Source organism: Neopsephotus bourkii, unplaced genomic scaffold (genome assembly GCF_033783945.1).
Source record: "Neopsephotus bourkii isolate Nb327-2 ecotype Australia unplaced genomic scaffold, CSIRO-AGI_Nbou_v1 NB_1027, whole genome shotgun sequence".
Lineage (NCBI taxonomy): Eukaryota > Metazoa > Chordata > Aves > Psittaciformes > Psittacidae > Neopsephotus > Neopsephotus bourkii.
Window position 1 is genome coordinate 521,671 of NW_026901516.1, and position 26,890 is coordinate 548,560.

The following is a 26,890-nucleotide window of genomic DNA, read 5'->3' on the forward strand; positions in this document are numbered from 1 at the left end:
GGGATAGTCACCCTGGTGCGGGAATAAGAAGCTTCATCTTGGCTGGTGAAAGGGAGGGTGGCAAGTCAGGCAGCTTTCTGTGCCAACCATCAGCAGATCTTGGGTCACTCCAGCTGGATGGAGCAGTTGATGGTCCCTGTGACCACTGGCTCTGTGTAGTTTGTAGTTGTAGAGTGTGGGACCTGTGAGCCAGCAGCATTTTGGGGTGGTGGGATGCTGTAGACCATCAAAGTGTACCTGCTTGTGAGTGATTCAACCTTGAGAAAACTGGGTTGTGGGGGAGACTCGAGTCACAGTGTGCACTTCCTGTGAAGCACCAGTGTCCTTAGAGGGGTGCACGTTCAACCTGCTTCCTTTTGAAGGACTGGTTCTCTCTGAACCTTGACAGTTGATAATGGGGGGGTTTCCATGCTTGTGCATGTTAGCAGTTACTAACCAGTCTCTGGATATTTTGGCTCTGTAGGAACTCCCCCAGTACTTTCTTTCTCCCAGATCACTGTGAAGTGACAATGGGTTCCATTTTAAGGATATGTCTACCTATTTATGGGTACAAGCTGTTGTTTGTAGCTGGATCTGTTTTCCCTCAAAAAGCAGGAGGTTTTTATGGTGCTAAGCAGTAGCTAGCTACGATTTGGGTTGTGGCTGCTGCTTGTAGAATTTGTGTCATTCAGTGAAATCTCTCCAATTGCCAAGTGTGTGGAAAACTACATATCTATCTCAGAACTTTTCCCCCTATCATATTGCTTCAGTTATTGAATGATACCTGTGAATTGCTGGGGTGGTTAGCTACTGGCTGGGAGGCAAGTTCCTGCCTGCAGAGCCATTGAGGAGAACTTTGTGCCTGCTCCCCCCACTTTGGATGTAAGTGTATTAGGAATTTGATTATCGGGTACAGAAGTGGAAGTCAGAACAGGCTGATAGATGGGACATTGTTGGAAACTACTGAGCTGTCGTGAGACCCCACCTGGAGTACAGAGTTCAGCTCTGGGGCCCCCAGAGTGATGTGGACCTGTTGGAGCAAATCTGTGGTGAGCTGAGGAAATAACAGAGCCCAAGTGTTGCCTCTCGCTACAGGTAGGGTTTGGTAGAAGGTACAGAATGGAACAATTTCAGTTAAGGGACTTGACCTTGGACTGAGGTGCATGGGGAATGACTAATGGTGCTTGGGCATGGCCAACCTGCCCCCTTGATGTTGCAAAGCTGGGGCAGGGGATGACCACAGTGAGTGTGACTGCAGGAAGCCATGTGCAGTGAGTGACATTCTTGATGCTTCAGGCATGAACGCCACCTTGGCACTCACAGTCGAGGCAAGAGGCCTGGGCACTGAGCTGTCCCCCTGGTTTAGCTTTGTTCAAGGCCAGGTTGGACAGGGCTTTGAGCAGCCTGATCGAGTGGAAGGTGTCCCTGCCCATGGCAGGGGGTTGTTTTCCGCAGAAGGCTCTTTCCAGCTGCCAACAGGAACTTTAAGAGAAAAAAGTGGCCACAGGACCACAGCTAGGACATAGTTCCACAAACCAGCAACCAGCCACGATTCCCTTAGCTCCTTAACAGGAACCAGAAGCAGCATTACAAACAGATGTGTCCGTGCCATTTCTGTGGGGAACAGAGGAACAGGCCAGTACTGCAGTGGGGCTTCCTCAGTGGCTGGAGCTGCCTTTAAACATCATGTAACTTCTTTAAAATCCCCCCTTAGGCCTTTGGTGCACTCCTGGGGCATCTGTGCAGTGGCGAACACAGTGCAGTAACCAAAACTACCGAGGGAGCCATGGCTGGAGCCAAGTCCCAGGGGAGGGTGAAAGCTGGGTGCTTTCTGAGCATGGAACTCCCCACGCTATCACTGCAAATGAACATACAAGTGAAGGTACTTCATGCGAGTATGGACTGGCTCACCCACAAGGGTCTGGGACACATTAAAAGTCAGATCCTCTGTTGCTGTCCTAGTGCTTTTCTGGCTGTGGCCAACGCTGAAATGCTTTTTAGCTGCAGCCTCCCACTAGCCTACAGCTGCTGCATTCCTATGGAGAAGGAATAGCAGTTAACTCTAAGTAAGCATAGCCCAAGTTAGCCACCAAACTAATTACTTAGCAAAGAATTACAGAATCAAAGAGGCTGGAAAAGACCGTCAAGCCCAAACATTACACCCCAGGACTGCCAGGTCCACCACTAAACCATGTTACTGAGTCCTTACTTCCACGGACAGTGATCCCACCACTTCCCTGGGCAGCCTGTTCTAATACCGAGTCACCCTTTTGCTGAAGAAATTTTAATTCCTATCCAGTCTAAACCCCCACTGGCACAGCTTGAGGCCATTACCTCTTGTCCTGTTACTCGCGAAAAGAGACCAGCCACCTCCTCACTGTGTCCTCATTTCAGGCAGTTGTAGAGAGCAGGGAGAGCCAAAGGACAGGAGATAAATCCTACAGCTTAAACACCGGTGGCTTTATCACAAGGCTACTTCCAGACATTCATCAGTGGTGGCCCAGGGAGTGAAAACAAACACATAATATTACATCAGTAAGACATGAACTTTTTTTAATGGAGGACACGTTGATCACAATTTATTTTGAAGTCATGAGGTGCCAGCAACAGAACAGACTGCATCAGCACGTCAGGCTGGACAATACTTGATCGGAGCCATGGTTGTTGGCTATGGGCAGCAGCACTGAGTTACACAACAAGGCAACAGTTGCTCTTCTACCTTCCTAACAAACATGCCAGGTAAGGCAGAGGATGGACAACTACTGAACTGTGGCAGAAACCATGCAAGAGTAACAAATGCGAGAGTAGGTGTGTAATAAATACTTGATGACATCGGAGAGGAAGGGGCAGGGGGGAAGAAGAGGCTCATTTAAAAACTTTCTCTTCTGCAAGATGTTAAAGCTATTTTAAAAATTGTCACCACCCCAGGGGCAAGCCCAGTCCAGTCCAGCGGCAGCAAATTGGTACTTGGAGCAGTTTGGAACCCGTACCCTTCTTCATGTGAGAAGGTTTGAACAAATTACTTATCCACTTGCTAAAAAGCTCTGGGGTTAAAGAAGTGATCAGTTATCAACATTTATTTCACACCTAGGCAGAATGGCTAAAACTGAAGACTACTGGTCAGCTTCATCTTCAACTACTTCGATTCTGCGAGGCCCGTAGAGTAGAACATAAGCTATATGCCAGTCTCCACCCCCGGATAACCTCAAAATATCTTCAGGTGTAACAATGCTGACTTTGTCATCATCAAATTTAATCCATTCATCTGCAAGAAAAGAGAGAGGATTATTTGTAATGTAGGTACATCAAATCTAAGCACACTTAATGTTAAGTCTGAAGGGCAATTGAGAGAGCTGTGAGTTGTTGAAGTGTTTTACCTTGTTTCCTTTTAACCCAAGACACGTAATGCCCAGAGGAACTTGATCTGCCTTGATGTGTTAGCACTGCCTGCAGGTCGTAATAGCCACAGTTATTAGAACCAATATCTGAAGGAAGAGGAGGAAAAACAAGTTACGTGAGTCTTACATGAACGGTTTTATGTTTAACAGCATACAGACTGAAGACACGTGAGCCAAACTGCAGCACTGCAGCTGTGTAACACCCCACTTACAGCATGGTTCTCAGTCACTGTGAACTAAACCCAGCAGCTTTCAGCCAGGACAGCCTCTCAGGAAACTGAGACATAAATACAGATCCTGGACAGAATGCAAATGCAGTAAGCTTAAAGCATTAAACCCACCAGTAAGCTTTCTGGACATATACTTCCTTCAAACACCAACCACTGACAAGGAAGCACCCAACATTGCACATGCCGGGCTGGATGGGGCTTTGAGCAACCTGGTCTAGTGGCAGATGTCCCTGCCTTTGGCAGGGGTTGGAACTGGGTAATCTTTAAGGTCCTTTCCAACCAAAACCATTCTATTATTATATGCTGTAATTCTAGGACATGCAAATGTCTTTTGATGTGCGTATCTTCTATGTATCATCAACGTATGATATGTCTTTGACCATCTCAAAAGCATTTTAGCTTGCCTCATCTTTCCAGTCCTTAATTTTCTGTCAGTTTCTGAAGATTAATTTCCAAAAGTGTTAAAAATAACCAGGGTTCTAAAAACATTCCTACCATTGGGTCCACTTACACATAAGTAAACTTTAAAACGGATTTATTTCCCTGTACTCACCATCGGGAAAAGAAAATGGTTCATATTTAACTTCTTTCTGTGCACCTTCGCTTTTACTAGACTGAAGAACAGAATATACTGAATTAACATGGAACAGTTGTGAAAAAGCTTCAGTGCAACCCTATCAAATCCCAACCCCCCCATTCATTTAAAGATGTTTTTAAGCCTAAACATTTTCTGTTCAACTTGAAACCAAGTTCCATTACCATATTTCTGAGTGGACATGCAAAAGCCTCATCTAAACCAGACCACTTTTTACTGCAAATATAACACCACTTTAGCACCTTTTGCCTAGACTGTTTACCCACAGGACTGACAGGTTTGTTTATAGCAAGGTTCTGTAATTGAAGACTGCATTCCTTGTTAGGGACTTGCTAGCAGCACAAATGGCAACAAGAAAACACTAGAAACACTCTTAATAGCACTTTCCTTGCTCCCAACTGTGTAGAGATGTGAGCCTTATTCAAATGTTTAAATGAAACTGGCAAGAGTTAGGCCAGGAAAAGACTGGCAAACTTAAAAACAATGGCTAAAACACTACAGTTTTAGCTTGTTTACTTTTTCCTTTCATTAAAGGAAATGGTTTCTTTAAATAAAGGGAAGCCAGTTTTAGAATATGTCCACAGGACCGAAAATGAAACCAATTACCATGTTTTTAGAATGCAGACTATAAGCTCATATATTCTAAATTTGTGTTAAGTACATATATTCTAAATGTTATCAGTCAGACACATCATAGAACCTTGTACAACCCTTTCCACTTGGTGAGCAGGAAAAGGCTACCTGTCACTGAAGAAGTGACCTGCCAGCAAGCAGTCATGTTTGAAGAGAACCATTCTGTGTAATTCACAGAAAACCTTTAGTCATAACACTGGTAAGCAGAAGCACTACATTTTTGTGAGTTTTGAAATAAAAATGGAAGCAATATAATTTTCTACAGCATTTAACATTTCTGGTGAAGCAGTCATACCAAAGCTGATATGGTATTTTCCACGAAAATACACAAAAAGATCTGAAGTTCAATACCAAAGAGTTCAAATGCTATGTTTCAGGAAGTCAAGTTTTCCCTAGTCCTTATGAGTGCCCCAATTCCATCTGTATGACTTCTTTAATCAAAATGTCAGGAGACTTACATTCTTTGGCTGTTGACTGACTTTTTTGTCTTCTAGATCTTTGAATTTTGATCGATAAGAAACCATTTTTTCCTGAAGGTCTGGTGTACACAGCTCATACACATCCAACATAAGAGGAAATTTAACATCCTAGGAAGTAAAAAGCAGAAACATAATTAACATTACGTGGTACTCCATGTTAAAGCCTTCTCCTATGGGAAGACAATACTAAGTCCAATTAGATGCAACTCTCATCACATTTATAAGAACTTGATCTACTGAAATGTTGCTGACAGGACTTACGTAAAGGGCTACAATACTTTTCCAGAAGAATGTCTAATTCAGTATAAATAAACCATCATAAATTACCACATTCAGAATACTTAGATTTTTTATTATTAGCTGTCATACTTTACACTACAGAAATACCTATGCAACCCTAAGGCAAAAAATATGCATGCAGAATGTCTGTACACTGGCAAAAATGTTAATTGATGTTATCCAAACAATCTTCTACAATAGTTAACATGTGCCTTCAATCTTTATTCCCTTGTTTCTCTTGTGAAGAGCAGGCATCATCTATCATGATATCCTGGGGCAGCCTAGGAAGTCTATCAGCCAAGTCCAACAGAAAGCAATACTGGAACATGTAGCTGTTGGCAGCTGGTCCTTGCATTTGTCAGTCAGAAGGCCCATTAAAATAACTAGTAGAGGAAGCATTTGCTAGCCAAAGCATTTCTCATCAACCATAGAACACTGTCTAGTGACTGAAAGCATGTCCCTCTCCTTAACCAAACATTCTCCTCTGAGCCATTGGTGAGAAGAGACCAAAAAACATCCTAGCAGTACTGGAGCAAATTCATTTATGTCCCTTACGTCTCTTTCCCCAGTCTATTTTGGTAGCATAGTTTGCCACACTACTGGGACCATCACAGCTGGGAATAAAGATACCTTGTAACTTCAGCAAAGAAACTGCACTGTTAATATTTTTAAATGCAACTTAAAAGCAAACAACTGAGTAAACAGCCTTCAAGTACTAGCTGTCTACCTACAATAAAAACCTCACTAAAAAGATGAAGAGGAATTCAAGTTCAATATGAACAAAACTTACCTTAAGAACTTTGGCATTCACAGATTCTTTCTCTTTGTAAAAAAATCTAACCATCTGAATCGTCAGGTAGGCTGGCAAGCGACTGATTTTAGACTATAAGAAAAAAAGAAAAAGCTATTACTTCAGACATTGACAGATCTTTTAAACACTGCAAATCCTAAATTACAGGCTATCCTGTACACACACACATAGGAATGTAGCAAGGCCTCCTAATCTAAAACTGTATAGTAGTGTAGTCACAGAAATCATTTCCAGTTTAAAAATTTTTGGTAGTGGATATTCAGATGTATTAGAAACATAAATCACACCCTGTTACAGCAGTAACTTTGTGCTTTGGGACAGAAAATTGACAACAGTTGAAATAATGATGAAGAGAGCAACAAAAGTACCACTCACAGATTTGATATAGAGTGCATTTCTCTGCAGTGTCGGAGACAGTTTGGTGATTTCCTCTTGAAGACGCTGTTAAAAGAAAGGTAATAACACCTATGTTAATCATAAAACACAGCTTGAAGCAAAGCACAGCACGGACTAAGCTAAATCAGGTTCTGCCCATCTCCTGTTCCTATCAGCCATTACAACAGGCAGAATTTTGAAACTCCTTGGCAGAAAGAGCAAGCCCATTCATTTGTTCAGCTCCTGTGCCCTGACAACACAAAGTTTTTCTCTGCAGAAAATTAAGTTTTGCAGGAGTAGAACTTGCAAGTGCATTTGGTTAGGAACTGTATCTGCATTTGGTTATGAATGTGTCATGTCATGCTTGGAACACAACTAAAAGCAAATCTGAGGTTTCTTCTCAGGGGAATGTTTGCATGTTTCCGAAACCTCAATTTTGAGCAGACAGAGCTACAGAGGAGACAGGTGGTGATACCATGTTTCCAGGGACCTTTCCTCATTTAGGGCAAGACTGGCCTGGTTGGTAGTACTGTTTCTATAGGCAACCCAACATAAGAATTCTAGATCTTTTTTGGCCTGAAAGTGAGGTTACTCTACGTGATTATTATTTTATTTGTGAACATTTAGTTAATCTTACTTTTCCTTCTAGAGTCTGTCAAAAAAAGAAACATACAAAGATTACCTGAGAAGCATGCAACTTGGTTTAGCCACTGCTTCCATCCCTGCTCTTATACAAATACTCAAGAACAGTTACTATAGAGATCTAGTAGTAGGCTTCTCTCCTGGCTCCTTCAGATTCCAAAAACCCCTAAAAACTTAGAAATATACATCTAAAAAGCACAGACTACTTGAAAAACTTGTGCTTATGTAAACAGTTTAAAGATGATGCTGTGTCATGGAAAATAACACCCCCTTCAAAATCTGCAAAATTAAAGTTTAATTGTTCCACCACCCAGACGGAACCAAATGCCACCAAAATGGCAACCAAAATGTCAGCCTGCTTTAAAATTGACTTCTAGGGAACTGTTTACAGCATGCTTAAATCATGGTCAGAAGGCTGGAGCACCTCCCCTGTGAAGACAAGTGAGAGAGTTGAGGTTGTTCTGCCTGGAGAAGGCTCTGGTGAGACTTCAGAGGAGCTTCCAGTGCCTAAAGGGGGCCTACAAAAAATGTGGAGAGGGGCTTTTTACCAGGGCAGGTAGGGATAGGACAAGGGGGAATGGCTTTAAACTGTCAGAGGGGAGATTTAGATTAAATATAAGGAAGAAATTCTTCACTGTGAGGGTGCTGAAACACTGGAACAGGTTGCCCAGAGAAGTGGTAAATGTTCCATCCCTGGCAGTGTTCAAGACCACCTGAGCAACCTGGTCTAGTGGAAGGTGTCCCTGCCCACGGCAGGGAGTTGGAACTAGACGACCCTTAAAAGTGCCTTGCAGCCCAAACCATTCTGTGATGCTGCTCAGTCTGGAGTGAAACCCAGCTGAACAAACAAATTGGCTGGCACCTGGTGACCTGCATGTGAAGGACAATGTCCAGGTCAAGAAAACACTCTGCTGAAGCCTGCTTTTACAACTAACATACAATTTGTTTTCACTGCCACCTTCCCATTGAACACCAAATAAACAAACTGGAATTTTGTAAAGCTTGGACAGCAGATGTCAACTCCAGGTCACGGATTAAAAACACAGGTAATTTAGAATTTCAATTAAATAAATGTTATATAAATAACTTACCAATTTTAGTCCTGTAAACAGATATTTGACTTCTTGATTAATAAAGCAGCTGAGCTGAAGCAGATTCTCCTTTCCTTTAGTTACTTCCTCTTCTTCAGCTTCTGTACATTTCATACTTCACAAAATTAAGGAAAACCATCGTGCATCAAGAGCTGAGCTACTGCTCTAGTGAAAACAACATGTTGAACAGCACGGTAATTTAAACTAATCCTCTGCTTGTGCATCAATAGTACTTTTACTTCTCATAGGATAAAAAAACCACCAGATTTGAAACAGCCCTTCATTCTAACCAATCTGCTCCTTCATGTGTAATGACCACTGATAGTTGGTACCAAGCTGTGAAATACATCTAACAGGATGTTTCCTTATTTCAGACAAGCAAAATACACAGTATAATCCTTTCTAAAAGGTGGTGGTCAGTTTCATGACAACCAGGACTGTGGGGTGGAGAAGTGGGAAAAGAGTAATACTTGGCATGAGATGTGTGCCCCATGTGGTCATATACTTTTTGTCCTTGCTATAAAAAAGCTACTAGGAAGTTGTCAGCCACAATAGCTCCTTATACATCTAACAGTGTGCATCAAATTTATTTCTTAAGAAACCAGTCAAGCTATCTTTTGTACATGTGCAGTATGCCAACTGTATCGGCAACACTCCCTTACAAGCCACAAAAAAGCTATTTAGGATGATAATTACTTTTATTCGGATAAAACATGTCAGTATCTTTGAACTGGCAACCTTCTGTGGGGAGGAAATCTGGTATTTAATTCAGTGGGTTTCTTATGTAACTTTTCATTACCGTTCTTCCTCCCCACATCCTCCTCTCTCTCAAGGTATATCCAATCTTACTTTTAACTTCTGTGTTCACTCCCTCTCTTCCCCAACACACACCTTGGTTTTCTATACTATTCTGAACAATGCTTTCAGGCTCCCCACACTCTACTGCTAAAGTGTGAAATTATTATCATTCTATCGCTTGCCTTAGTCTTTAGGATACGCTGTTTCAAATTCAATGCTGAAGAACTGATCAATCAAACTCTTCTTTTTAGAAGATGCTGCTGTAGCTCCGGAGTCTGTCTGCAAAACAAATTCTCTTATGATTTAAGTGTCATGTAAAGACAGTATTCTTCACAGACAAAATATCTCATTTTAATTCTTTAAAGCCTATTCCTTCACCTTTCTTTAGGTGCATTTTCCCTAGTCAGTCAATCTCCTGACATAGTATTAGAGTTCCAAGCCAAAAGCATTTACTGCATGCTGTTAAAGCCACCTCAAAGCATATTAGCAAACAAGATTTGAATCAAAGTCACACTTCCCTGCTCCCCAACTTCAATCTGTTTAACTATTAGAGTAGTCAATTAGACTTTTCCCACTGCCAAGACTCTCCAGAAAATAGCTTATGGAGAAGAAAGTCGGTCTCGTAAAGCCTTGGGAAAAACTTTTATTTCTTATGAGGCTGCTTAGGCGAGTTGTCTGTTTGAAGCAGCGTTCTTGCAGACAACAATGCTGAAGCACTTCTTCCAGAAAAATAAACTTATGTGCCAAATTCACAGGTTACCAGGGCCAGCTGCTACGCACTCACAGTTACCACGGTGGTACTTTCCAGTGCCCAAAGGAGAAGTATTCTTACAGTACACTCCATAGCATAGCTGACAGGACATAGGTATCTTTATGCCGATGAGACACATCAGAAAGCAGTTTCACTTACTGCCTATAGATACATGTTAAACCCCTCACAAAATAGATAATCCTTACTGAAAATATATGCAAACCACAAGTATAATATTATAAATCCTAGCTCCTTTTAGAGTAAGACTACAATTACCTCCATAACTGTATCACCTTCTATGCCTTCCAGCTTCTGCTGTAGTACCCTCATCATCTGCACCCAGCACTCATTGGCATCCTAAGAAGGGAATGGAACATTAGATGTGACTGGTAGAGTTATGATTTAATAATATTAAACCCATCAATCTTCACACTAAAACAAACAAAGAATTCCTTACATAAGAATTTCTCCCTATTCCACCATACATTTTCAGAGCTGGTGCTTAATATCACATTCAACTTTTCTACACAATATAAAAGCAAATGCTTTACTGGGATAAATTACATTCACAGGAGAAGGAAAGATTTCAAATATCCTTGCTCTCAACGCACTAGAATTTTCAAACAATAAGCTAATAATTGGTCTTTACCTGTTGAAGGTACTGGCCTTGATCACCTTTCTCTGCAAACTGTGGGAAGGCCATGTGTAAAAACTGCAGGAGAATGATAGGTGGGATACTGGAGGAAGTTTTATCCATGGAATCAAACAAGTCTCTAAGAGCTTGAAGAAAAAGTGAATGCTTTGAGAAGTGGAAAAACAATTCAAACATGGCAGGAAGTTGAAAAAGAATAGTAAAACAGCAGCAACATTTAAAGGCTTATCATTTAACAGTGTCCAGTTTGATCTTTCTAAACCAGGACCAAATTTTCCAGCTGTCATAAGAGGTACACCCAAGACCTCATTTCTGAACATGACTTTGCAAGCATAAAGATAACAATTCTGAGAGTTTGGCACATAAGGCCTTATCTTTCCTGGCTGTTAAGAGAAAAGTAAAACTTGAGCAGTTAAGTTCTCATTCGAAACACATCTGAGGAACAATGTTTTCATAAGAGCACGACACCTAGAGAAACCAGAAGGCATTCACAATCTATCCTCTAGAGCAACTTAAGCTTCAGCAACTACTGGGGAAAAAAAAAACACCTTTACTTATTCCCAACTAAAATATCTAGAAAATACTCATGCTTAATTTAAGCCCCAGGAAAACAAGTATGCGTATGCATACATGCAGACAGTTTGTAACTATGTTCAATGCAACAGATGCTACCGATTGCATGACAATACACATGGCCTTCTTTTTTGTTCCAGACACAGTACTATAAAATGTCTTATCTACACAGGTTACAGCATCACTTGAGACACCTACTAATCCTCACAACCCTGTGAGGTTGGCAACAGTCTGCATGGTCACTAATTGACAAGTGGAGAGACTAATGATACTCTCGAATAAGTGAATAGACAAGATTACAAGGAACCAAGGTCAATTGCTTCCTCACTTTAACAAATATCTGCACTGACCTTGATTAAGAGGGACTACTGATATGACAGCAATTTAGAAAAAAAAATGCCATAAGTGTCATGCAGGAGTTCTTGACCAGCTCAGCACAAAAGAATTAACTATGAATTACTTCAACTATTAAGATTCCTAAAAAGCAGAGCTGTCACCTTAAAGAGAAAACAAGGGACATGAAGTAAAGGCAGTGAAAAGGGGAGGGGCAGGTGTGGTTTGTATAGAGTAACCATTGAACTTACCACCCCAAAACTTGATCAGCAGGCATACCCACAAACTGGACCTTTCCTTCCTTATATTGTTTTGTTTTTTCCTTAAATGGACTGGTAGAAATCCCAGTGTCCTGGCCCAGCATCTTAGTGGGGCAATGAAATAGAGTAAAAAAAGAAAAAGTGGACAAGTAGTACCCTTGTTCAAATGTAAGGGGTCTAACTAGAATTCTAGTTAGAACTTGGAGATACGGGGCCATCGTGAGCTCCCACATTGTGAGCACCCAGATCACCACAATATAGAATAAGTTTCCTTTCGAAGACACTACTTTCTATTTCAGTTATGAAATCTGGATCTTTTGGGTAATGACTAATACCATTGATAAAGCATCAGCTACCAGCTTAGTAAGAATTAATGCTCAGCCAATAGATCTTGTTAAAAAATACAAATGAACTACACGTTCTGGGAGTATGGTGTTAGCCTATCATTAAGTGAAATGAAGAATTGTGCACTAGACTATTTCTACACAAAATGATCAAATCCGCAGATAGATGAAGTATGCTTTAGAAAGTTCCAATTACTTTATGCCTACACACAAAACACTTAAGAGACAGGAATGATTTCTGTCTAAGCCTAGGTGACACTTGTATATATTTTCCCTAGTACATAGCTAGGTAATAACATACAGAGAGGTATGCTTTGCAGCCACAGTCAGAATAACCTTTAAAGATATTAACAACAGAGCAAAAGGAATCCTCCAGTGTCAGCAGATCTGACATTGCTAAGGCATATGCACTAAAGAAAAACACGCAGAGCTCTAACTGCAATTTTCATCTGCAGTTAGCAGGAAATTGCACACTAGCCTAAACCCTTGTGTTCTACTCTAAACACCAACCTGCAGTAATGTACTGAGCAGATGCCATTTCTCCTGAAGCTCTTAAGGCACCCCCATACCTAAAAGAGAAGAAAAACAATTTGTATGCAATTAAACACAATCAAGAAGAGCAGAGAGGTTTTCAAATCATAACGCAGGCAGCAGCTACATTTATTTAAATGTGTCAAAATAAAGGCTAGTTTGGATGGGGCTTTGAGAAACCTGGTCTAGTGGAAGGTGTCCCTACTCATGGCAGGGGGATTGAAACTGCATGATCTTTAAGGTCCCTTCCAACCCAAACCATTTTGTGATTCTATAAATCACCAAACCAGAAATAACTGATAATCAGATTTACTCACATTTACCTCAAAGTCTCAGCTATTCTGCAAGCAATGCATGAAAGCAAAGGAAAACTGGCATCCTTAGACAATAAAAAAATGCCGACTGAGAAGTCTGGATACATTCCTGCTGCCTCCCAATCCATTTACCTCAAAAACTCTGTCTTTAAAGAGACTAAGAAAAAGTCTGAATAGAAGCTACCCCTTTTCTGAAACATTTGCCACAGCTTCTTCAAATGCATGGAAAAACTCCTTCAAGGATGTGAGTACTTTCACTTCTCTCTCACTGCAATATACCCTTCCATGCTGTCGTCAGGCAGGGAAGACCAAATAAAGTCTTAAGTCTCCAGGGGAAAACACAGCAGTTGTCTGTGAATCCAACTTCCCAGAGACAGTAAGGCCACATCTTGTATTGCAGTCTGCCAGTCTTATAGCATACATTTTGATACTTGGTATGTTAAATTTTTCAAACACTAATTCAGTGCAGTAACTCAGTCCTTTACATGGAAATAAAACAGACTTACCTAAAATTACAATACTGAAAAACAAGAAAAAGCTTTAAAAGTGTTGCTGTACTTCACAAATAGTTCTAAGTGATAGATAATTAAGATTCACCTGCTAACAGAATTAAGGGAAATGTATAAATACTTAAGTAACTAGTGTTTACAGTAACATAGACTATCCAGTTGGGTACCAAGGTGTCAAGAAAGCAGTGTGTTTTAAAGGAGTTAACCTTAAGATGGCAATGTTCTACCTAATCTTCACATTTCTTACATACTGATGGTTTTTACCATACTAACGGTTAAACAAATCAGGTTAAGTTATTCTACATTCAGAATGAATGAAACAGATTCCATAAGGGCAGGTCTTCTGTTCCCTACATATCCACATGACAGTAACCCCATCTTAGCTTAGTTTGCTGCCACAGTAATCCCCATGGTCCTCTCTCAGAGCTTTCTGCTGTATCTCCCAGTACCAAACATCAATAACGGCAGAATTTCATTGCACGATGTGTTTTCAGCTCTAAAGCCACAGAAAATAATATCCCTCAAAGGAACAGGACTCCTGTACAATCTTTTATACAGAACCAGCCATACAAACCAACATCAGAAAACAGGGTTAGGAGTTCAGTAGCTTGTCTAAGCAGTTTAAACAAGTCTTGATAGGAACTATTTTTTTAACTAGGCAAAATACATTCTATCCACTAAAAGCCAGTTCCAATAAATACATATTCTTAAGTTCTTCAAAAAGTATAGACTAACACAGCCATAGGATACAAGTTCAACCTATCATGATGTTAACCTTGAACTGCTTTAAAGAATAACAGATTGCTTTGAAAATGCGTACCGGTATTAAGACAACTGTTCCACAAAATATCTATTTCATAAGCTACAGAAAACATTCTGGTCATGGTATTTTTGTGCTGAATCCTACCTTTTAAGGGCCTCTTTCACTTCTGGCACTGAGCGGATACACTGAACCGTAGCATTCATGTAGCAAGTGTTGCCAAGGTTTGTCAATCCACATGGTAATTCCATCTATCAAAAAATTTACAAGGGTGCTTGAGGGTCACAGAGAATCGTACAACCATTTCTGCATAAACACTATATAACTTGACATCAACTTCTATGAAAAGGAATGATCAGAAATGTGTAAAACCTGGAATATTCCATCAAACCTTATGAAGCTTTCCAGACCCATTTTCTGATTATATTAATCATTTCACCATTCGGTGCTTTTAGAGGACATTCAGGAATGCTTTGGGTTTGTTTTTTTCCCCGTGCATGTTTAGTTAAATGAACATATTCTTCAAGCAGGCAGTCATTCAGAAAGTTCAATTATAATCACACTCAAGTTTTGACCTTAAAGTTCCATTTCCATGGAATTTCCACATGAATACACTTGTACAAAACACTGATGTTTTAATTAAAATCAGTTTTTGGTAAAACTCTGAATGTGCTGAACTCCACAGTTAAAAACAAAAGCATTATTTAAGCTCCTTCCCAGAGGTTTGCAACAGATCATTAATTTGATCCTTTCAGGCAGCTTGTGAACTTTTAAAGTTTTGACAAATGCGAAGGCCAAGTAATAATTAAACTAACCAGCTTCAGAAACAACTATAAATCACAATATAATAGTTTTTTAAATTTTCTTTAATCCTGCATCTTTGAGTAGTTCTCAGGGAAAAAGCATGCAGTTTAATGAAACTGAAGTTGTGCTGCATACCAATACCACTGAAATAGCTTAGGAAAAGAGAACTCATTTAGCTGTGTATTCAATTTTAATGAATACATGCAGTACAAACAAATGAATTTTGATTTATAACAAAATATGAATTGGAGGAATGCAGTGTTACCAACTTTCTGAAAACGTTATCTGACACTGAACTATCTCCTTGTTTGCCTCAGTTATCTCAAAGTCTGTGTATAGGGTTAGTCTCAAAAATAAACGAATATCCTTCCCCTGCTGGTGCCACGGAAAGCATTAAATACTTCAACACAAAACCAGCCCTAAACTACAGATTCGTTTTCATACAGACATGCATAAATGTATTCCCATTCTGCATGTACAGGTGACAACAGTCATGCAACTGTTAAGTATGACAGCGCTCCCAGTTCAAATGACTGATCAGAAAATTAAGCCTTTCAAATTGTAAAGAGGGAAACAACTAAAACAGAAGTTACTTCATTAAAAATAATAGATTAATGATGACCTTCCAGACTTTACTCCCACATAAAGGAAAACATATAATCTATTCCACTGACACCAAACTTACTTTCAAAGGACAAACAGGACCCCAAACACATCCCACCTCAAACAAACACTGGTTTCCCTTCAAGGATACAAAGAAGACACCTAAGAGCCCTTATCCAGGCAAAGTTCAGGCCACCAATACAGAAAGAGCAATACAATTTTCTTTTTAAAAACATCAGCAATGCTATTTTTAGAAAATTTACTAAGCTGCCTGCTTAAAGAAAAACCAGCACCACTTACATGACTTGCAAGTTAAATTCCAGGCTTCTTACCAGTGCTACCAGTTGGGTCATCAATGTAAATTTGTGTTTCTTTAAAAAGCTATAAATGCTAAACAGACATTACAGTTTCAAAATCTATTTTTAAGCAACTTCTAGTATTTAGGAACTTGCCATTATTCCTCTTATTCTATGGTTTACAAAGAGCCAAAGAGTGAAATATGAAATATGCTTACAGCTGAAGCCAACTGCTCCTCTGTCATGTCTTCCACAAAGACAGGTCGAGCAATTGGCTCTTCCGGAAGTGCATCTGCAGAACCCATCATTAATAAGGTCATCCCCTTGAAGCACAGCAAAAATAATAATAAATAGTTAAGGGCAGATATTTCTGCTTAAAAATAAATAAAATCATAAAGCTCTTGATAGATTTCAGTTATTTCCCCCAAAATAAACACAATCTTTCTCTTAGTTCACAGAACTGATACTGCACTGTTGTTTCTTAGAATATACCTTAACTTTCTCATTATCTAGAAAGCACTTCTCAAGAACAAATCCACAGCATCATCTATGCTAAACATTTCCACTGAGCCTGGTGAGCTTGACACCAGCTCAGCAACGTAAGACTCCAACTGGGACTAAATTTAACATTCACTGAATACCCCAATGTGAAGCGTCCATTAAAGCTCCCTTTCTGACAGACCACTAGGGATTAGGCATCTTCAACGCTGCAGTGCAAATACTCCTCTTTCCCTTGAGTCTTAGCAAGTTCCTCAGAAACCAGGATAACTGAGCAGCTCAATTCTGATTTGAAAAAAACTGCAAGGTTTGAGTTTTTCAAATTCAGAATTCTCTAAACAACATCAAAAATATCCCTCATCTTTAGCCTAGAATCTAGGGAAACCCTTCAGACAGATGTGGGTAATAATGACCATAGCCAAGTTTGGAATTGTTTCCTTCACAGGAAAAGTGGGAAATGGAAGTACCATCCTTTGTCTGGCAAATTCCAAGATCATTAAACTAACTGAAAAGTGAACAATAACCAAAATGACCCCATCAGTTTAGGCACAAGGACTAAGCAATCAAGTTACTATGATTGCTGGACTAGCATAAGGAAAAGGAGTTTTACAGCATTCCACAGGAGTCCATCTACATGGTAAGTTCTATCAAACTGGGAGAAAATGGCTATCTAGGGCCTTGAAAAACACAATGCTAAAGAAAAGGAAGAACAACATAATGGAAAGAAACTGCTTTGACAATGTAAATAACCCCCTAGAACTTGTATATAATATTAAAATTAGTAAAGGCAATTATTAGAGTAACAGTATGCATTAAAGGACAAAAATATTATGTACCAGGGATTTTACTGAATGACTTTGCTACAACAGATGTAGCTATAAGGAGCTAATAGATGCTTGCAAACTAATTACAAGGGTAACAGTGGCACTACCTGACTCAATCCGCCCAGTGAAGAACTGGAGCAAAACCTATACCAAACAGATGTTACAAGGTATCTACAGAAATGAAACTGTAAAAAAACCCCAAGCAAGAATCTCTGGGATTCCCTGTTACATATTATATAGCTAAGAAACACAAATACATTCACTTTTTGTTTTCTTTCTGAACTAGTCAAATAAATAACCATTATTAACAGCTTAGTTTTTAAACAGCAGCAATTTAGCACAGGACAAATTTCAGCACATAGATAAGAAATAAATAGTCTGAGCTTTAATTTCAGTGCTTGTAATGCCATGATTTTCTATGCTGGGTACATACAAGCACAATGGACTACAGACAGTGGCCAGGTTCACAACTTCTTTCTAAAAAACATCACTTATTATTATGGTCACAGACAAGACAGAAGGACCACTGGTCCGACCCATAACATTTCTTGTAAAAAATCTATGCTTCAAAGGACTTCAGAAAACTGACATAACTTCCCTACAGAAGCCGAAAGTTTTTCACAAATCACTGGTGAGAACTACACAAGAATGCTTAGGTATGACACCTGTAAAATTTTTCATCAAGGTCTAATTTTCAGAAAGAGCTACTGACTGAAACAGAAACAGCAGAACTTTTACATTTTTTTTAGATGTGAAAATAACAAATAAACATGTAAAATTTAGTTATTCCCCAGAACTTACATTCTTTATTTTTAGGTTCCCCCAGTCATCATCCTGTTTTTGAAATAAAAGACAGGTTAATTATCTTGCAGCAAAAGACAAGCAAGTATCTTCATAAATATTAATAATGTATTTCCAAATACACAACTGTGTTTCATCGAAGATTTCACAATATTAACTATTTACATCAAGTCTTGTCTGACTAAAATAGAAAGCAGCCAAGACATCTTCCCAGTAAGGTTTCCATTTGTTTTTCAACGCTGCTTAGATGGAAGCAACTTTTTGTAGGAAATCTGCCTATACTGCATTATACCAGTAAGTCTCTGGCAAAGAAGTGCCAGAGAAACTTTTCTTGAGCTAAAAAGCAAAAAGTTGCATTCAGATTCTGAATGTTTAGAAGGCGCATTAAAAAACCAAACCAAACAAAACAAACAAAAAAACCCCACCCCAAACAAAAAAACCCAAACCACAAAGCAGAGTAGGTTTCAGTGTAAAAGAGTGGAGAAGTGTTTTAAAACAGCAGTGTGCCTCCCAACCATTCAGCAACACTTTTTCAGGATTTTCTAGTAGTAGGCAATGAATCATACAGAATTATTTCTGAAAAGTGTAGTCAGTTTAATACATGCAATGAAAGATCTTCTGGAGGAACACTTAAAAACACGGTCATTGATCATGACATTATAACATTAAATAAAGTTAGAAATAATATAAAAACCAAACATGAATTTCTACCTTCAGAGTTCCTCCTTTAACCATAACCTTCTGTCTAGCTGGCTGAACTCCAGTCAGTGCAAACAACTGGGCTTTGAAGACCATTGGAGGTTCATCAGTGTTAAGCTCCACAGCATCGAATTTCTCTTTTCCCCATTTCACATTAACTGCAAACAAAATGTTTTGAAATTAGATTATTTCCTAATACACAAGAATGTTATTACCAAGATCAACCCAGTATTTCAAATTCCAGTGTTTATATCATCTCAGAAGATTCAGCTTTCAGCTCTAAAACCTGTCAACCAAGCTAAGGGACACCTTGACTATACGGCAGCTCAGCCATCAGAACATATTACTTCCAACATGTCTAAAAATGTCCTACAAAAAAACTGTATGCAATATATATATATACTGAGAAACTTTCCAAGCAATAAATGTGTATAACAGCCTCAGAAATCCTTTAGGCAAGTCTTCTGAAAAGCAGTTTGAAAGTAACTCTCCCAATTTCTTGGTACTGTTTACTGTAAACAACTGAACTTTCTGAAGGAAGTTCAGATGTGTTATTCCCGTTCAGTTTTCCATAGCTTTTCCGTTCCCCTTCCACGGACAACAATACCATGCTTCTTGAAATCAAAGCTACTGTTTGACAGACATAACTTTGGCTACCAGCATCATTCATGTGGAGCTACATGAAGAGGCAAGTGCGCATCAAGACACAACCTATGCATTAGCACACCAATGGACAGTTCACCTCAGAGTGCCATCCATGATGCCACCGCTGCAACCCTCCTCAGTTTTGACAGTGTTCACATAACCAGCTGCAGATACAGAGACCCTGACCCCACTAAAGGTGGAATTAAGTACTGAAGTCAAATTCGGTCTGAAAACTGCAGTTCTTGACACTGGAAATGGGATCATCAGCAGGATCATTAGGCAGAACAACACAGGGGCATGTTAACTTCCCTTTAGTAAAGTTTGCACTAATCAAGATCAGGCAAAAATGCTGGAACAAACTGTGCTTCCAAAGAATGGCTACACATCTTTGATCACTTCTGATCACTATCACAGGTATATAAGGCTACTTCAGCAAGCTCCAGTTTTGCTGAAAATTTGTGATACACAGTAATATCCTATGTGCACAGTAATAGGCTGAAATATCATACTTTTAGAAAATCTTAGCCTTCCTTCTACCTGTGCTTCGGTTCTACATTGATATATTCAGCAACTCTAGGGGTTTTTTTTCCAGCACGAACCTCTTAAAAATTGTGATTTTAAAATGCCTTCCAAGGAGGTTCAGATTTCAGATGCATGCAGTGCTTGCAATGGGTTGTAAGACAGAATAACCATGATTTGGTCTAAATTAGACTACAAAGCATGTCAAACAACTGGCTTTTCAGTATTTCTAGCAAAAAGTACCTTCTGATTTGCCCAACCTCTTTTTTTTAAACAGATCTATTAATGGTTGGACTTGATCGTAAAGGTCTTCAAACCTAACTGATTCTATGATTTTTTGTACCATATTTAATGCCAAGCACAAGTATTTTCAGGAAGACAACCCACTCAGTCACTGAGTAAGTCAGATGCACAGCTTTTTGAGTTTTACGTTTTTGAAGTCATGCATCCAGCACCTAACATGCAGAAGAGTTAGCAGTTATTACTACAGACTTGTAGTGTCACTGGTTTTGACAACCTGGCACTCAAGAGGAGGAAATTTAAGATGAGCATCTTTAGAGATCGCAAAGAAAATTGTTAATCTGAAAACAATGGAGACTAAAAAAAAGGGAAGAACATATCTGCCCTGTGAACAGAAAACACAGATTGTACAGATGTGCTAGAGTTCAGGAAAAGTCCTGTTATACTGACATGAGAATTCCAGTTTGCCAACCACAATTAAAACAATGGAGAAAACGGGATGTGACTGCGTACTGAGGCCTTCTACAACCTGTTCCTCGTGTACTGAAAAGCCCCAGGAGGCCAGACCTGTTAAGCATAAAGCAGTAACTGGTCTTGGAAGTGTCACTGGAGATTTTACTCTCGCAGTCCTCACTAGAAACTTTCCTTCATGACAATGAAGGGAGTGAGATACTCCAATTTTAACTAGGAAATAATGGATTTAAAAGAAAAGAGGCTGATGCACCTGCATACACTTGGAAGCATGGATGAAAAAATGCGTCTCACCTGACAAGACAGCGCCACTTCACTTGGTGCAGAACAAAACCAACCCAAGACGCACGATCGCACACGATTCGCGTTTGACACCCGGGCCCTCCCGGACACCAACAGCGCTCTGTCCCCGCCCCAGCCGGGCAGAGCCGACCCGACACTTCCTCCACAGCCCGCCGGGCCGGGATGGGCCGCATGTCCCGGGGCACTCCCGGTGCAGGGCGCTCGGACACGTGCGAGTACCAGCGGCCAGACAGCGGGGCCGTCGGGGGAGCCTCCCCACGTGAGGCACCGCCCGCCTCCCCCCGCGCAGCAGCAGCGGCGGCGGGAAGGGCCCGGACTGGGGCTGCAGAGCCACCGAGGAGAGCGTGTCGCTGAGTTAACAGCCCCGCCGCCGCGGGCGCTGCCCTCCCCTTCTGCCCCACGCTGAGGCCAGCCCCATACCGGGCTGGGCCGGGCGGGCGCCAAGGCCAACTAGCTCACCTGAGAAGAGCGGCATGGCGGAGAGGGCGGGCGGCACGCCGTGTCCTGGGAGGGCGCGGTTAGCGGCGGGGAAGCGAAAGGGCGGCAGGCAGCAGCGTTAGTTGCGAGCTGCGTTAGCGGGTAGGAAGAGGGCCGGCGATGGCGGCAGCAAGTCCGTCGCGTCCGTCCCTGCCTGCTTCCCTCTCTCCCTCCCTCGGGGTCTCATTCAAACCGGCCCCTCAGGATGACGCTGCAAGCGGGGCCGCTCTCCGGAAGCGGGGCGGGCTGCGCGCGCAGCGTCGGAAGGGCGCGGCGCGGCGCGGCGCGGCGAGGCGGGGCCGTTAAGGGCTGTCTGGGCGCTGGGCGAGTGCCGGTCTGTGGTAGTGGTTAGTCTGCTTTCAGGCGCGGTGCTCTTCACACCGCAGGGAAGCTGCTCGAGCTGTCCGCGGACAGCGGGGGTTTATTGCGGGGGAGCACCACACTGGAAGGTGCGACTCAATGTCGGACTTCTCTCGTTAGAGACCTGTAGAGCTGTACTTATACCGAGTAGCTCGCTCGGTGCTGGGTGTGATTAAACCACCTGCGCGCAAACCGGGCGTGGAGCCATACCCCGGAGCGGGCGGAAAGCGGTGTTGGTGCAACAGGCGGGGAGCGGCGGAGGGCTGAGGTGGGTTTGTAGGCGCGCTGGTTGTTTGCCCAAAGGGAAGGGTCTGTTGCGTGTGAAACAGGTTTGGGTTATAGGAAATGTGGGTTGATATATGAACTTGGAAGAATTCTAGTAAGGGGAGAGGGGATGCCGAATCTGCCAGCAACTGTTTTAACAGATCAGGAGCCCTGAAGGGTGATGAAAATGGCCAGGACAATAAAAAGCAGTTACAAAAATGCTAAAAACAGTAGACATGGATACATGAGTCTCAAGTGCTTCTACCGAAAGTGTTGGTGTTAGGCTGCGACTTAAGCACTGCTTTAGCTTCTTTAACACGTGAAAAGGAAGAGAATGCCGGAAGAAATACCCCTTCCCCAACACCCGTCCTAGCTACCACCCCTAGAAACCAAACACTGTTACCTTCAGCTCTTCTGGCTTCTGCAGCTGCAAGAGCTTCTCCCGCAGCTGCTGCTGCTGGTGGGCTCTCTGCATTTGCATGTCTGTCCCTGCTTCTGCTATAGAAGTACCCAAAACAAGCAGGATCTTTGCTAGATAAACAAGCAGTTTACCCAGTGTGATTTCCAGTTCCAAACAGTTGAAGCGTTTATAAATTTCAGTCTTTTCAGTTTGTCATGGAGAAGAACAAAGTTGATTTTATTGTCCAGTATAGGCTCCTAGATGGGAAAAGGAAGTTTTGGGAAACAAGGATTACATCTTACAGAGAAACTCTGGTGGGTGGTATGCTGAAATTAAGCTGATCTTGAATTAAGAAGTGTTTCCAATTGCAAAGGCAATTAAAGTGGTGTTAATCAGCCAAGGGTGATGAATCTTCTGGTACTGTGACTTGCATAAAGGAATCTTTTGAAAAGTTGCAATACAGTTTCAGGGTGAGATCCTGCAGAGCATCTACTCAGTTGAGAGCCGAGCCCAGTTCTCTCTGCCTGAGTCTTAAGTGCAGTGTCTCCTGTTTAGCCATTTGTCACCAGCAGTGACCACTATAGAGGTCATTTATTCGTGACTGCTGTATGAAAATTGAATGCTGTACAGGTTGAAACTGCGCTGAAAACATTCTCCCTTTTAGAGCAAGCCTTGAAGGGGATAAGGTCTTGCGCAGACCGGCGTTTCCAGGGTTTGTGAAAGGCACTAGAGGGAGCTGTGCTGAAAGAGAAGCGTCGGGGTTTGTATCTGGAGGAAACTCTTCAGGACCTCCACAAGGGGAAGAGCCACCACCTCCCTATTCTTCTCTCTGAGATAGCTTAGGCCTCTTCCTGCTATAACGACTTGGTGATTTTTGCCTTGAGGAAGTGATCAGTGGATTCCTGGAATCTTACACAAACTGACATTGGGAGCATAGAGACAAAGAGTGTAACCTGATAAATAAATATCACAGAAACATAGACTCATAGAATAGTTAGGGCTGGAAAGGACCTTAAGATCATCAAGTTCCAACCCTCCTGCCATGGGCAGGGACACCTCACACTAAACCAAGTCACCCAAAACTCTATCCAACCTGGCCTTGAACACCACGAGGAATGGAGCATTCACAACTTCCTTGGGCAACCCATTCCAGTGCCTCATCATCCTAACAGTAAAGAACATCTTCCTTATATCCAATCTAAAAATATGATGTACAGATTACCTTAACAATAGAATTGTGAGGAAGCCTTGAACATTAATTGTGTCTTTTTTGATTAGTGAAGAAGAGCCCCAGGCTGGGTTGCAGGGCCATGGGGACAGCCAAGCTGCCTGCCCTGCCTGGGTCTCTGTGGCCTTACGCAGGGCCATCTGAGCACAGCTGCTTCTCATCCCAGGCTGGCTGGAAGCAAACCATCTTGGATCCAAAGACTGGGGCTGTGTCCATACCACAACACTGCATGCAGGCTAGTAGCCCTGGCAGGATTTATTAATGCTGGAAGATGGGTCACAGCGAGTCCAGAGCTGTTTATAGAGGAGCTTTTACTATAGGAAATCTCTCATGGCTCAGTTGTGGGGAGCACAAGTAGTAGGCATACCCTCAGACGGTACAGCAGGAGCTGCCATTCCATGAAAGGTGCGGGGAAGCAAGGCAGGCCTGTTGCAAAGCATGCTCTAGGCACCTCTGTGATGCCTGTGACAGAACGAAGGTGGTAGTCTTCTTTTTAAATAATCAGAGCTAAAATACTCCATTTACATGTCTAGTTCCTTTAAAGGGGAAGCTGTGTCATCCAGTATATTGACACATAAATCTATTGGCACATATATGCATTTATTAAAATGCATCTTATTTTCTACAGGAAAGACAGTGTTCTTGGGAACCTTTCTGTGCAGCTTTAGGCTCTAAACCTTTTTATGTGTGTGTATTCACAACAGGCAGGATCAAGTCACATCATCAATTCCTGTCTTACAGATAATTGCCATGCATATTAAACTCTTTCAAGTGCTTTAGGTATGATTTTTCAGTATCTGATACACTGTGGTGCTTTACATGTTTAAAGAAAAGTTCTTTTTTACGGTAAGCATTCCACTACCCTACACTGCAAACCTTCACTGTCTCCAAATGAGCACCTGGCAAACAAGAAACAGAAACAAGATGCTTGAACACAACTCTGGTGTGCATGATCTTCCCAGCACCACACAGGGTGAAGCGAGGCCTGAATGGAGATTGCAACTGTCCCAAGTGCCAGCTTTGGGCCCTGAGCTACGGCACAGTATGCTGCTCCAAGCCTGGAAGCCACTACTGTGATCCCTATCTCACAGCAAGTACGAAAGAAATACAGTCTCAATAGGGTGTGACTTCTAATAATAGATGATACAGAAAATGTAATGGCAGGGTAAAGAAAAACAGCAATCCAGCTGTTTAAAAGTCACATATACAGTACAGTATCCCCCCTTTCGGTGTTACTTGTCCAATTTCAGCAGGTTTCAAACTTTTTGCATTCTGGGTTACTGTGACTGTACAGCTCATGGAAAGAAAAATAGAATGGTTAGGGTTGAAAGGGACCTTAAAGATCATCTAGTGCCAACTCCCCTACCATAAGCAGGGACACCTTCCATCAGACTGGGTTGCCCTGTCCCAGCCTGGCCTTGAACACTTCCAGGGATGGGGCAGCCACAGCTTCTCAGGGGAAACGGTTCCAAACCAAATCCCCCTCTGTTTCTTTGTTTGTAACTAGTATATAAAGAATTCCCAGTACAGTTCACCAGTACTGAGGGAAGCTCAGCATCTGCTGTTCCTCCCCCTCACTGCATGAGCCCTGACTTGCTTCTGGGTCCAGCATTGGTGGCTGCTGCTGAATCCCACTTGTGGGAGAGGCTACATCCTTTTCTCATTACCAAGGCTGTTTTGCTACAGCTAACTACTCTTATCTTTTCCTGTTTCCTTCAGCAGGAATAGGGAGGCTTGAAGAGGGAATGAAAGAGAACAGATTTGGGTATTCTACTACCATTAATGAACTTTTAACCTAATACAGGAATCGAAAAAGGAAAAAAGGTGGAGGCAAGTCACCAAAAAATGATCACGTAAGAATCTGCCTTCCTGAATTTCTCAGCCAGCTTCACCAGCATGACTGAAGCCAGGCTGATTTATACTTAGCTTTTCATAGCTGATACGTTGACGTCTCTTGATAAACTTCTGGCACTGTATTAGGTGAGAGTAGGCAGAATGTTCCTGTGAGAAGAATTGTTACTGACAAGGGTAAAAGCTAAGCAAAATATGAAGGCAAGAGCCAGGAAAAGTGGAGCTGCAATGAACTTAACAGCATACTGATGATTTTTTTTCTGAATGGTAAAGCTGATGCTTTACTCCGCCCCCCCAAAATATCCGTTTACACAGTTAATTCAGGAAGTCAGGTATTTCCCTGAAATATCTAATGCACAAACACATTACTTTTCCTAATGGGAGAAACTTTTGGCTGAATGTGTTATTCAAAGTGTAGTTATTCCTGTAGATAGGCACCTTGCTTATAGTAAACAAGTGCCAACATCAGCCTACCCGAACACACAAACTGTAATTTGCATGTCTAGACTTTATTATTACAGCAGTTTAGTTGTAAGTTATCCCAGGCATGCAAGTCAATGTAATTTTACACTTCATTATGTCTTTTTTCCCAAGCAAAATCAGCATTTAAAAAGAATTGCAGAATTTCAGCAGCACTAAAAAGCTATGGAAATGCCAGTGTGTGCCAATCTGCACAGCAAACCCATTTTTTCCAAAATCCTTCTCTCTTCCCACTAGTCATAATCTATTCATAAGGTTTTATGCTATTTTTGAGATTTATAAAATATGGAACTATAAGATAGGACTTTATTTTTTTTTGCTTAAGAAATTATTCAAGCAAGAGCATGTGAGCCTGTAGAGGTAGCCAGTTACCCAAACAGGAAAGCAGAAAAACAATTCAAAATTTAGGCTGCATCTAGAGAATGACCTGACTATAGGCCTTTTCTACTGCTCTAAATTTCCTACAGTGATGTATGTATTTAAGTAATATAGTTTTATAATCATCTTACTATGTTATTTTCCCTCTGGCTATGTGATAGGAGATTAAAGCAGATTATAACTATCCCTTGTATTGCTTGGCAAGCTAACAGTCAGCATGACCTGCGATCTGGAAGTTAGCCTTTAGTGTGCTCCAGCTACAGCTTTGAAACTGCTGCCATTTCTGATAGAGCAAGCTCAACACAGAGGAACATTCTGAAATCACATCACCTGCTTCTATTTATCTGTACTGTAACCTTCAAAGGACATAGTCGCTTGCATGTAATTTGTCCTTACTGTTCCATTGTTCTAC

General features: G+C 41.4%; 1 protein-coding gene across 1 annotated transcript; it reads right to left on the reverse strand.

Annotated features, from left to right (window-relative positions):
* Positions 1 to 2,515: 2,515 nt before the first annotated feature.
* Positions 2,516 to 21,626, reverse strand: USP14 (ubiquitin specific peptidase 14). Its single transcript, XM_061360455.1, has 16 exons — positions 21,500 to 21,626; positions 18,875 to 19,020; positions 18,164 to 18,196; positions 16,259 to 16,363; positions 14,485 to 14,588; positions 12,734 to 12,792; positions 10,711 to 10,841; positions 10,338 to 10,418; positions 9,510 to 9,589; positions 8,513 to 8,627; positions 6,780 to 6,845; positions 6,384 to 6,476; positions 5,294 to 5,422; positions 4,161 to 4,221; positions 3,357 to 3,464; positions 2,516 to 3,244 (listed from the first exon to the last, which is right to left on the reverse strand). The coding sequence occupies exons 1-16, from the start codon at positions 21,513 to 21,515 to the stop codon at positions 3,093 to 3,095; spliced, it is 1,479 nt and encodes a 492-aa protein (XP_061216439.1). The 5' UTR covers positions 21,516 to 21,626; the 3' UTR covers positions 2,516 to 3,092.
* Between the last annotated feature and the right edge of the window lie 5,264 nt (positions 21,627 to 26,890).